The sequence below is a fragment of the Epargyreus clarus genome, unplaced genomic scaffold (assembly GCF_041222505.1).
Source record: "Epargyreus clarus isolate Ecla_fem2 unplaced genomic scaffold, WU_Ecla_fem_2.2 ptg000015l, whole genome shotgun sequence".
Lineage (NCBI taxonomy): Eukaryota > Metazoa > Arthropoda > Insecta > Lepidoptera > Hesperiidae > Epargyreus > Epargyreus clarus.
Window position 1 is genome coordinate 8,641,234 of NW_027332223.1, and position 14,372 is coordinate 8,655,605.

The 14,372-nt window shown below is 33.4% G+C and overlaps 1 protein-coding gene across 4 annotated transcripts in view; it reads left to right on the plus strand.

Annotated features, from left to right (window-relative positions):
* The window catches only part of by (focal adhesion protein tensin), a 112,942-nt gene that overhangs the window by 2,678 nt on the left and 95,892 nt on the right, over nt 1-14,372 (plus strand). For 2 of the 4 annotated variants that reach the window (XM_073080528.1, XM_073080531.1), the window contains exon 1: nt 744-1,070. The exons of the other annotated variants lie outside the window; for them this stretch is intronic. In XM_073080528.1, coding sequence (XP_072936629.1) covers nt 990-1,070 — 81 coding nt within the window. In that variant the 5' untranslated portion in view covers nt 744-989. Of the gene's footprint in view, nt 1-743; nt 1,071-14,372 lie in introns of those variants that run through there. 4 annotated transcript variants of the gene reach the window in all.

The following is a 14,372-nucleotide window of genomic DNA, read 5'->3' on the forward strand; positions in this document are numbered from 1 at the left end:
ATTGTGAAGATACTAGTTTTTATTTATCACTTGTTAATGAGTAATAATAAAAAATAAACTCATGGAAAATGGTTTTTACAAGATATTATTGAACATAAAACCTACACTGAAACAATAAAAATGACAGAGATAATTCGGAGTAAGAAACTATTGAAAAGATTGTGTTTAATGGATTTTGAGTGGCCTATGCATGTAAATGTTACATAATATCCATTAAATCGATGCGATAATTTAAAAGAATTTAAATGTAACGTTTAATGGTAAACTCGGAACATTGTAGCGGTAAGTTCTGACTTAGTTAAGTTAGAGTCTGCTCTACACACGCATTTTTTTATAGTCAATTGGGTAAAGTTAGAAAGTAATAAACTTTGAAAGTAATTATTTCATTCTTATAAAAATGCGTGTAAAGTACTTTAAACGTATTTTTTTTATCTCAGTGGAGGTATGGTTTATGTTATTGTAGTTTTCTAGGTTGCCTATATCGGTGAACAATACTTCAAAGTCTGCTTTTTGTTACCTTTTTAAGGTGAGAAATTTTACTAAAACTTAGGATACTAATTGTTAGGCACATAATGTAAGAATACATTAGAAGATGCGTTACGAGTGCGCATTTGCAGGGTAGCAAGACTCAACTTTGATACCTACTTTGATACCAATTGAAGTGGTTCAATTGCGCATCATGGGAGGATATGAGCTTATGATCATTGACGGGAGCGGATCAGCTGAGTGTGAGGTGAGTGCACCTCGACCTCAGTCGTCAGGCGCCCGCGCTGTGGGTCGCTCGCGGACCATCCCCATGTATGCGCCTTCATGCGCTCACTGCCTACCTGAAAAATAAGAACTTTATTTTCAAAAACACACAATTTCAAACGTCGTGAAAAAATACTAACAAATAGCTGTGTCGATGTGATTAAAATATTAGGCGTATTTTTTTCGGCCTATTTAAAATAGAAAAATATCGTCAAAAAAATTGAAGAAATGAACCAAAAATGCCTTGGAACTGTTTCTGGGGATACGAATCTCCACCGCCGACCTGCAGAGTGAGCGGGCCTTTACACCTGATCTTACAGGTATACCTACTTTATCGTTCATTATTTTCAGTATTTTATACAGTGTAAACTCCATGTAACGTCACTCGATTTAACGACAAACTCTCTAAAGCGTCGAAAAAAATTTGCTTAGTTGGTTTAGCTTGTATTCCATACAATGATACACTCTACATAGCATTACACCCACTCTCAATAACGACCACAATTGAGTTACTTTTTGTAAAAAGTACCTTTTAAGTTGCTAAAATTAGTAAAAACTGCGAACCTGTGTACGTTCTTTTGTCGCTTTACTATCCTAGCCCGCAATAAACTCGACTGTTGGCATCATGCATACTGCATAAATACAAATATTTCCTTTGTCACCAAGATGCCTCAATATCAGAAGGTATGAATAAAATAATTAAAAAAATACAACAAAATTACTGGTGCAGCAAAAGACGTCAGACAAAAATAACCGTCTACACGCAATAGCGTTCAAATAAGATTCTTTTTTATGTACATAACTACTAACACTAAACTGAAATTAACTTTTTCTTTTTCTAATTCTGATTTTTCTTCTCTCCATTTAACGACCACTCTCTATAACGCCATAAAATGCACAGTCCCTTCAGTGTCGTTACATAGAGTTTACACTGTATTTAATTTTGTATAAAAACTACACGTCATTGAGTTTTCATTGCGTACCTACGTACCTACTATACCTAGTTAATACTATAGAATCGAAAACGTTTTTAAAACATTTTGCTATTTTATTTTGTTATGATTACGTTTATAAATATAATATTTTATATAAGAAAAGGGAATTTCACCTTTCTTTACATTGGTAATAGCAAATTATCATTACTGACTTCACTTTACTTATGACATTACTACGACTGTACGAATAACGACGCACTTTAGACACAGTATAAGGAGATATTTGTACCGTGCTTTAGATGCGGGATAAATTACCTACTGAATTTCAGTTCGTGTATTGATTTCAGTGTATTGCATCGTGGCTATTTGCAACATGTTTACAGTAACAATGACTGTAACACAACAATGCTTAATAAATAGTTTAATAAGTAGATCGTGTGATGCGAGTAATAAATTCCAATAGATCCCGCCAAAATGTACCTGCACATTTTCTATTTACTTATTCGAAGTTATTGTCTGTATACCTGTAGGTAAATGAAAATTTAAATTCTATTATTATGACAATGATATTTTTCACCCTCATTTATTCTGGTATAATTGCGTTAATTGGCTGTCCACTGTTTTCATTATACGCTTTAATTTAAAAACGTAATTAAGTATCATTATTTTAAAATGACAGTCGTTCCTTCTAATGTATTTAACTACTATATAAAGTTTTAATTCTATTTAATACTATAATATAAAAACTTATACAATTTTATTTTCTAGGTAAAAACGTTATTTACGTCTCGCCTCGTTACGTTTAAATGAAGCATAAATAATTATTGTTAATTTTAATCTAAGTCTGTTTTAACGAGACTCGACTTGAATCGCTTATTTATTGTATTTATCTAGTTTTTTATATCATTGCCTTAGTCTCGTACCTTTTAATGGTTTAAGATTAACATAATCTATGTAAGTAGATCCTACTTATACATATATATTTAGTATTTATAATTAGTGAGAGTAAGGTACATTTATCTACATTTGCTACAAGATTATAACATTTCCTCCTTATTATCTTACTTCTCATTACAATTAGAGATCAATAAATGCGTCATTTCAAAAAGGGACGTAAAGCATGAGTACTTAATTATATAGGTGTATCTCGTAATTTACGTAAAATATTTACTGTTTAACTTCTACCTAAATACTAAACAAAGTTAGTTTCGTGAACTGTGTCTTATACTTGAGAGTAATAATACAGGTTAACTACGACCATGTTCGTGAGGACCACAGACCTGCAGGCCCACCACCATCTTCTAATCATTATAGTTCAGGAAAGTTTTATTCCCTCCTTAAAACAGTAAAATATTCCGTCATACACAGTTGTATAAAACCAACTGAAATTCATATTTTGATTAAAAAGTTAAATTTCCGGCCCAAAAAATAAAAGTATGATTAAAATAATATTGTGTTAAGAGATGGTAGTAACCCCCTGTATTTGTTAGGCGCCAAATTCACCACGAGTTAAATAAGTTTATTAATGAAGAAGAAAATACTACAACAGGCTAACTTAGTTTTACGTAAGATAAACAATTAAGCAAAGTTTGTTAAAGAACTAATTAATTATAGTTCATTATATATCATTATTTAAATGAGAGATGAGGCATTTCTGTCTTGAAACTTTTTAAATGATTTTATATCTACATATTATTATGTTTTTCATTTGTAAATACATAAAATAGAAATCAATAAATAAAAACCTTAGACACAGGTTAATTTTATGGTAAGATGAAAAAACTTAATACCATTGTAATCATATTCATCACATCTTCAATGATTCGATAGTCAACTGAAAAGAAAATTAGTGTTTACCAATACCTAAAATTGCTTTCCACACAGTCCAGGTTTTAACCAGAAAACGTTAAACAACAAATCAATATACCACTGAACTAGTTTCAATCGCCTATATCGCTTCGTGATTGCATCTTGCGGTATCCTGCTTAAAATACAAGTAGGCAATATAAACAATTTACCTATTTGAACTCTACTTCCGTTTGCGTTTGGGTAAGTGCAACGATTACACAAAAGTACGAGTATACCGTGATTTTGATTGGCAAGAAGCATTTCGTAACTTACGCATAAATAGTTCGGTTGCGTTATCGAAATCGATACTGCGATCTCTAGTCTCCTTATTGAATGGATTTCGTTGGATTTGATATTATTCAAACACCGTAATTTCAGTGATCTATTATAACGAGGGGTGCAGTAAGTGTTGTGTACAACATAAATCATGTTACACACCTTTATAGAGCGCAAAAGCCCCTCTTTCTTATTTAAAGTGAGTGTAAGAATAATATTCATTGTAAAAGGATGCAACATTTTAAGACGCTTCAGGCGAACGTTTCAGAGAATACTGGGCAGTTTTTGTTGTTTGTTGTGTGTTGTTATGATCTTAAAGACGGCACGTATAGTTTATACATGATCTGTAAAACGTCTAGAATACGTTTGTTGTAGGCTTCCACCAATCTTTTCGTCTCTTGTCGTTTTTGGATAGGTACATCACAAAATGAGGTTTAGATATAGCTGAACTTTATTAATATTTCATCATGGGGACTGGTTAATTGAAGAGATTATCGGCTTAAATTACCAATTGTATTATATATTTGTCTAATCCATCTTATGCGCATATTAAAATATCATTGATTGTGTAGGTATTATTGATAGTAATCCTATTATTATTCACGCTTGATTATCTTGATGACAATTATCCATAAATTCTAGGGACCTGAAATAGAAACCTAGAGGTGCGTGCTATTGTTTTGTATGTATGACATCATTTGGTTGCCTTGGCAAGTAGAGGTAACGGTAGAATGCTAATGTGTTGATGCGAGTCCGAGCGTTGTCACATGCGCACACGCAGACCCTGCCTTCCCAAATGGTTGCGCAAGAACAAGTGCACCGCCCACGGACGGAAGACCCCGTCGTCTGCAAGCAAACACCACGCCAAGTTCACTGTCACCCAATTCAAACAATTATTGCTATGGCTCTAAATACCTTGTTACTAATAGACCGTTAAATTTCCGAAAATGGCTTGCTCGGACGTTTATTATCACAACTAGTTACTGTTTTTAGCTGGGAACCTATTTAAGTTTTGTAAAACACATACAATTTTTTTTAAATAGACTTGATTAGTCTACTTTTAGTAAAAGTACAAGTAGTTGCGATAGGTTCTAATGGTGATGTGGAGTAGCGGACGACGCCATGATTCCTGGTTTATATAAATTACTAGGTATGTTTTAAGGCAAATCTCTCGAATACACATATTTTTTTTTGTAGTTGTACGCTATTTCAAACTTAAAAATAAAATTAAAACAAATGAATAAGGTTAAGTGTTATTTAAAATCGTGCCAGAGAGCTTACTAGTCAAAAATGTTATTGAATATATCAAACATTTTATTGTAAATAGTAGCATCTAACGATATATTTCAATGATTATCATTGCCGTATGTACTTTAAAATTATACAAAGGCTACCTAAAAATATTGGATTCCTCTGTTTATTGCATTCAGAATTATCTAAATTATTTCTAGTACCTAATAATACGTCTTTAGTATATCTCTTACGTAAATCAAGTTTTATCAATGCGTTTCTAGAATGAATGAAATAATTGTGTCGGTGTATTCATTTGTGTTTTATCTATCCAGCATTTATAAGTTAATTAAGAACATGTGTATGGCGGTTGCGTGCGCGTGCGCTCACCGCGCAACAATGAGCCCTTTCAGCGGCGTCTCTTTTAATTTAACATCTTCCTATGATCATTATAATCAGCTAATAATAAAGCGGTTACATTGTTCGTTTAACATTCTGGTTCATGGTTATATAAATTAAGTGTATGGTATTCTGATAATATAGCTTATACGACTGTTAAGCAAGCAGATTTTACTTTTTACAGATTTCGAAATAGATATCCAATATTATGGTTAAATAATTAGGTGCCAATTTGATAATGTTTACCTATACAAAACATAAATAAATCGTTATAAATAAATTGTCAACGTAAGTGGGTAGGTACTTATGCATTTACATGCACAGCGGAACGTCAGTGAACACAGTAACTAAATACAGAAGTTAATCGCAACACATGCATGTAATTAACATGCAATTTACTGCATATCTGGAGTCAAACTACGTGTAATTAAATATCAATTCAGTTAAAAGAAACATCTTGCGAATAAAATGATAAATAACACCGTAGCATATATTTTGTTTAAAAACTCTGTCAAAATTCTGACAACAACACGACTTAGGCGTAGATAAATAATTAACTATTTATAATGATACTACTAAATCGGAAAACATGAATACCATAAAGTTAACGAGTAGTTATGTCAAATCCTATGTCCAACAGTGGACTATTACAGGCTGATGGATGGATGGATATGTCAAATCAAAACAAAGGTGTTTCTGTTCTTTTGTCTATTTGGGAATCCATAGATGAGCGGTTTAACACGAGCTGGGCAGTAGCGACTGTAGCGAGGTAGCGGCGGCTTTGGGAACGGATATACGCGATGATTTACGCCGCATTCCTGGTCCCCGTCTGTGGGTTAGATCAATGTGGTTAAAAAAGTGGGACGTCGAGCTTATTGCGTTACTCGTGGTTCCTGAGATAACAAACGTACAGACAACGTGCGCTTAAGTAAACAATCATATAGTAGAGTTGTCGACATATCTTAAAAAATACTATTTTTTTATTTTTAAGTACTTTTTTGTTCGTATTATTTCTGTTAGACAATTAATATGTATAAAGTTTGTCCCTTGTCTCTTAAAATATGTAGCAACACTTTGAGTTAAACGCAAAATAAAAGTCCTTAATATAATGAACAAAGCTGGCCACACTAGCAGATTCTGAGTGGACTCTCAATGCTCCGCCTGAGACATTCGATGGGAACCAGATTAAGTGCGTATAAACGACGACAGACAAAGCTCTTTGTCGCGAGCTTATTTCGTTTTGCTTCGTCTCACACGTTCAGACTAAATTACTCATCACCCGAAAGTGTTCATGGAAGCTTCCCATGTGTATAATACATGGCAATACATGGAAAGCTTCTTTGCTTCGATGTGCCGCACATTATTAATAATCACTCTACCGGTCTTTCAAATTATCGACCAAAAATCGAAATTTGACCATGGCTAATATGAATAAATTGTTAAATGTCGATATTTGTTAGATAAATCCATGGAACAGAAAAAACAAGGATAAATCATTCTACTTACATTGTATTAATAATAATTTTTAATTAAAAAAAAAAAAATTAATTAACTTATTCTAATTTACCGTAAAATATTTTTATTTTCTGACTACCTTATAAATGACGCTACGTTGATGAATGAACAATGGTCCATAAAATATTTAAATGTTGTTTTCCCTATGAAACTTCATAACAATGGAAATATATAAATACTTACTTATATATTTTGTTGTTTTTGTTGTGGTAATGACTTCATACGAAAGTTAATAAAAACCACAACCAGAACCATCCATAATGTTCCTATTATACATACTTTTATGTGTGCGTGTACTTTTTTCATCAAAATGCGTAATTGTGATTGCAACCGGATGTTGCACATTACAGGAACAGCGTAAAGCGTTGACCGGAAGTGCGGTCCCAGAGGAGGCAATTCACAGGTACCGATACTAATGAATAGAATAGGAGCGCCATTGAGCCTCATTACGAGTTCACTCATAGTCGGCACTTACGCGATGTTTACTCTGTGCTATGAGCCTATGAGTAATACTCATACGCACCGTGAATCTACGAGTACTAACGTTCAATGAACAATACATAATAAATTGAAGTATTTGAACCACTACATGAATATTTATTTTGACAACAGGTGTTGTACACTGTAAACAGAACAACGGCATTGGTGCTCTACATATATTACGAAAACGTAAAAACTCGCTAAGAGGCCGTATGCCGCTTCGAACAACGAAGATAGAGTTTCGTTACTGAAATTTAAACTGACATCGCAAAAACCTTCGCAAAAAAACATCACGCTTCGCGAAGCATGCCTACCAACTGTCGTTCTCCAGTTACGGGCTAAAATCTAATTACTTACAATTGTTGAGAAACTCAATTATCCCCTTACCGGGAACACAATAAAAAGTAAACTTGACGTGGTTAGTTACCATGAATCAGTTTTATTCGAATGGAAGTCATAAACATAATTTACGCTCTTATTGGTGTATGAGTATAAACAGTGCAGTTCAAAATAACTCCGACCACCTGGTGCACTAACTTCGAGTGTAACATAATTTATGGGGCTTAAAACTCGACACAATGCAACCGCAAAAATAACCCTTGACTGCTTTTTCTCGACAATAATTTGTCCCTCGTGGCCATGTCAAGAGGTTGCAGCGAGCGGGTTCTATTTCTCTAGAAATATTATACGCATTGATGCTACCCCTCTGACAATCACAATAGTTGGGGATACAAATTAATTTATCATAGCTGCAAGGAAACGTGAGCTGCCGCGTTCGGTTAGGATAAGTAATGCATTGTTTATTACATTCCACAAAACAATCCGGAAACGGTTGGATGGTTTATTTGACGTTTAATTCAAATGTTTCCGTTGTAAAAATAAATGATAGTCTAAGATCCGACTGCATTATTTCATCGTATATCTGATTTTAATCAAAATAGAATAAAAACAACAGTTATACCAGATAATATTTACTATAACTGTAACTATAACTGTATTCATGACAGTTATATTAGTAATAATAATGTGCAGTTTGTAGGTATAAGTATTATGTATTTTCAAGTATTTACGCCCTAAAATATTTGCGGTTTGTATCTGCCAATAAGTAAGATCAAAGATTTGGTGGATATTTTCTTAGGCAATATGATATAATAGGCAATAGGTTAATAAAGTAATTATCAACATCTTTGCAATAATAAAATAAACTGATATAATAGATAGTTAACATAAAGGCACCTCATTCTTTCGCTGTAAAAAATGAATTTCTAGGAAGGACTCGACTTATCGAGTTGATTATAATATCAGTTAAAATAATATGTCATAATATTTCAATGAAATAGGTAGTTTTTGTTGTGATTGTCGATAGATTTTTATGAAATTTCGATGCCTGACAGTGGTCTCAATGTATTTAGCGTTATTCTCGGCACACTACTTCGTGGGGGGTCCGAGATTTCTATCCGTTTATAAATTAAATTGATCGAATCCTCTCAGACGCATGTCTCTACATTTTTTGATCCTATAGTGACATGACATCTAAGGCGCCATTCCAACACGCCTTAACACCGTCAATTTTCATTTTTGATTAGCTTTTATCCTGTTGGCACCGTGGTATGTATAATAAGTGGTAATAAATGTAATAATAGTGGGAAATATGGGTAGTTATGACACAAAGCTAGAGTTTATTAGGTCTATCAATTATTACAAATTAATTTTCTTAATTAGAAAGGCTATGTGTTATTATAATATTTATTATTATAATATCATATTGTTTAATGTTTTACTGACTTCGATAACGAGGAGGTTCTGTGTTCGGTTGTACATGTTTTCAATTAACAATTACGAGTAGGTACTACAAGTATCCCGTGACTGGAGTATCAAAATGTGGCCAGCCTCTAGCTCTCCTTTTATAAGTATCTTACATTGAAAATTCCTTGTTTCTCCTTCATTTAGCTTGAATTTCTTTTAGTAGTAAGTAGAGATGAAAACATATTTGGACGTAAATCCCCGTACGCGTTTGTCGCGGTTAACTGCTATAAAATAACAGCACCCGCGGACCGGTATAGTTCGATTAAGTCGCCGATTACAATATGCTTCGACTTCGTTAATACAGAAATAGAAGACAGTACGGAAATTAGTAAACGGTACATTTGCTTAGTGTAAAGTCGAAAATCGGTTGAGTTATCCCTTTTTTCGTATGTCGTAAAATATATCTTTTTATAACCAGCACTCGTGTCTTCTATTAGGATGCACACTGTTAACGAATCAATCATCGCGCTAGTTTCATCACTCGCTCCAACCGTTGACATTTTATGCAATTAAGTTGTCATTGCGATGCATAAACGGTGGATGCATAGCGCAATATGATTTGTTCTGGGAACCTTAACTACAAAATGTTAAGTATAAATTATTTTAATTTAATTTAAATAGAAATAGGTTGTAATTTTGGCTTAGTTTGTCAAAGTAGTTTCTTCAGCTGGTATGGCGCTTGACATTTGGCAAGGATACTACCATGTAGCAATGTATAACCAAGATAGACCTATCAACCCTATCGGCTCTTTAGAGAGTTTCTAACTACGACACTTTTTGTCTTTTGACTTGTGCGGTACATAACTTGTTCATTAGTAGGCACCTATATCAGAAGCTATAGATATTTTAGGTACCACGTTATCCCTTAAAAAGACAAGTTAAGTAGGTAGTTACATCAATAAAGTATTTGTTCTTGTCATAAGGAAAACAGTTAGTTATTGATTGCTATATTATAAGTACTTACATCTTACACTGTAGAAAAACGATTTTTTTCTTCTATTGTATTATACCCATCGATATAGAAAATATACTTACCTACGATATGGAACGTCATATTTTAACAACAAGGCCGTATAAGTACCTACTTATTACCATGTAATAATGTAATTTCATGATATTTTATGATTATTTCCGAAGGAAATACCTACATTATTAGTATTTTGCATTCAGTGGGTATTTACGCTCATTTAATGAAGTTGTTAAAAATACAACGCATATAGGTAGGTATACTGAAAATTCAATTATTTAAATTAAATAAATTGTAGCAGTTTTAATTTTGTTAAATCAATTGTAATGTTTGAAATATCTATGAGACCTTTGTAAGATTAGGTACAAGTCTTTAATAATGAAAGCACCCTCAAATAACACGCCGAGTAGACTTTTCTGATTTGAATTGCTAAGCAGTAGCACTTTCTGCCAGCATCTGTTTTCCCTGACTTACATCTAAGAATCCTCAAGCGGTACTAAAAGGCCTTTCCTTATGGAATGGAAAACAACCACATTGAGGTATTTATACAATCGAACATAATATTATTGGAAGTTTTATTTACGACGTAAATGACATTGAATGTATTTATTCTGCTATTTGGGTCAACGTGCTTAAAGTATTATAGTAAGTATAGATTTAGAGTAGATTTTTATACCAAGTTGCGTAAAGATGGTGTCCTAAATGAATATATATGACGTCATGGCGAAGTTTCAACACTGGATAAACAAAGCCACAAGCCAGCCTCGCACACAGCCATTCTGTTCTCATTTCGAGAACAAACAATTAATGTTACATTGCGGACCTAAATTCAAATTTACGTAACAACTAGTTAGTGGACGATTTCGTTTATTTGAACATTTCATGGACACATAGGTAAGTTTGTATATGGGTACTTAAAATTGCTGCAAGGTATATAATAGGCATGTTGGTTATGGCTTATGTTTTAGTGACCATTAGCAACAGGGTGGTTAAAGGGTTATAGATTAATTTGAGCTTCGATTATCTCGGTGGTAACTTATTTATATACGTTTGTACCTATATCTTCAAAGGAATAAAGTCTGTGCTAGGTTTTTCTGATTTGAAGAGATGTTATAAGCAAACTTACTTAATTCGGAGGATCGCAACTTGGTTCTCAGGAGCATTATGAGGTACATTATGGTATTATGTTCAATCTTCCACGAGTAGCAATGACCACTTAACATCCAGTGAAGTACGTTCATATTTAATAAATTTACTAATTTTACTATACAAATAATAGTAAATTTTTAAGAACAAAATGAAATAGGCGCTAGGCAAAAATGTTATTGGGATATTACAAAAAACTTCTGTAATAGGTAAGTGTTTCGGTTAGTATTTTAAACGAGCGACCGGTATTCTCTAATAGGGAACGTTTTTAACAATCAACGGTGATTAAGCGGTGGTCTGTCTGTCTGTACATCTCTTTGGACCCGTATAACGCAGTCAAGATTTAATTTAATTGAAACTCTCCGTAAAATGCTTCACCTAACGAAGATAAATAGATTTTTGATTAAAATTGTGTATTGTTATTATACTTAAAGGCTAGACAGAGGCATTCATTTTAAAACGAACTTAATCTGATATCTTTATTTGATGATTTATGATGTAAAATAATAACGATATCATTGAACTATTTCATCTCAACCAAGTATTAATACAGGTAGGTAATTGTGTTGTGTCCTAGTAACAAAGTAATTTTTAGAAATTTATTTCAAATTCAGCTTTACTGATGAAGTTGGAATATGTTAATTAACCTTATATGATAAACTTGTTAGTTTGTATTTGTATTATTTTTACATTATTGCAGTGCTATCCACTTTAAGGTTTACGATCAGATATCTACTAAGCTAACAAACTGTCTTATGATAGAGAGTAAGTAATAGCTGAATAATATTGTTTGTGTAAACAATGGACACGTAGCATACAATGAATTTGAGCTCTGCGTACTAGCAATTCGTCTTCCCCGGCTACCGCTCGCGGATCACGACATCCGCAATTTACGGCATCCGTATAAGTTGCGGCGCAAATATGATACGCGGCTGTACTCAATGTGTAGTGCACGGGTGGTCTCCGAGGTGCCAGATAATATGTCGAATGGGGTTACAGATACATCATTACGTTCCAAACATCGATTATTATATCATACATGCCCTGTTTGATGTTCAAGTTATTGCTTTTGAATGTGACGGCAATTCGCTAGTATTTCAAAGTGAAATGATTTCGACGTTCAACCGCATTATTTATTCAGAGCAAGATTTATGTTTTCCTTTTTACGTATCTATGTTAAATATCTTCCAATCTGCATACAAATGAATATCCGTTATTCTTGATTAGGAATTGTGTGCCAGCGCAAAAAATACTCATTATACTTCTCATCAACCATATTGTACCTACACGTTTTGATATTGTTTAGGTATGCAATTAAAAGCAATATGTAATATCTGAATGACCTATGCTATCGAGTATAAACACTAACATTATCTCACCGTTGATATCGAGTATGAGAAACAACGTGATTTAATTGCTTATTATTACATCAGTTGCAAGATAGTGCATATCTTTGGTCATGAACGTGATGAGAACTTTGGGCTTTGGGCTTAACGTACATCTTAAGCTCTAAGAGCAGTCATTCGAAGCAGGTACGACTAAACCGAAGCTGCCGTTTTTAGGAAATACGGAATTTCTAGCTTTCACCCTGCCCACCGTATATGGGAGACCGTCAGTCATTCGTGAATAATAGTGGGCTCCTCACTGTAATATAAATTCTAAACACGCGGCATATTATGTACACTGTACCTACACCTATCGTTGCTACAGCGGAAACGTTAAGCGTAGAATTCAATGTGTTCAACTTTAACCCATTTTCACAATTTGGCATCTAGCTACGTCTCTGAAGTAACGTCTTTGTTCGCGCGGCTTTTCATACCTCCACAGTTTATTGTATGCGGTCTAATTCGTCCACTTTTGTGCAGTTTCGTATTATGAAATCGTTGAATAATTAACTCACAACTCCGTTCAAGGAGATTATTGTGTATAAGGTTGTTATAGAAAATGCAATATGAGTTCATACAATTAAACTCTCCTACGAGCTTTGAAAGCTTTTCTAATTTTATATGCTTAACTCTAGTTAGGTAGGTACTAGTTGATTACTTTAAGATGAACAAAATAGTGAGCTCAAACACTAACTAGTTACTCAAATGCCAAAAATATCTTCACTCTATATAGTCTTCATGTCTATACAAGTAAAGAGAAGTAAATTAATTAATTAAAAACATAATTGCTTAGTTTATAACTTCTGCACAAAATTGTCTTCCATATTTGTTGTATTCCTATGGGAAGAATAACGAATTGAATTCATTTGATTTCGATAATGTCAGGTTTAATTGCTGTGATAATTAAAAATGCTATAATGCAAAGCCTTATTTTATAGTTACACATTAAAGATTAAATCTGTGTCGTTATTGTCTCGACTACCTATTTAGTTTTATTTCCCGCATTCCTAAGATCATGTTGTTTTCATGTTCAGGTTTATTATAAAACTATTATAACGGTACGGGTACGATATTCTCATGTGTCATTACGTACTGTTTTGCTATCTCATGTCAATGGACTATTGGAGGCAATGGAGGACGAGAATATAATTTTAATGGTATCTAGTATGTGTTTAGTGTTTATAGTTCCTTTCTAATTTTGTTTTTATAATGGTCCCTCGCAATTTGCTGCTATAATATACTTGTAATATGTTTAATCAGCAGTTTCGATATTCGTTTTCAAAAATAGATCTATGCGTTTTAAATGGTATTAGTTACCTACATTATTTAACGCGTTTTCTTAAAAATAAAAATCCTTTCTCAGTACATACACAATGTGTGTACTTTTCCGTAGTTTGATTAATTAAGAAATAGGTTTTCTAATTACATTTCTGTGTTTGCATTTGCTGCTTGGGGGAGCTCTAGCGTGCCCACGCACCGCGCCCCGGGACTTCGATCCCGAAAAACATTTTTATTACGTTCTGGTGCGTGCCATTCCACGCCACATTTTTCAAATTGAAACACGGCTATAAAAGGAAAGCAAATTACGTAAACTTGTATAAGAGTTTCGTATGTTTTTCTACAAATGTTGTATAA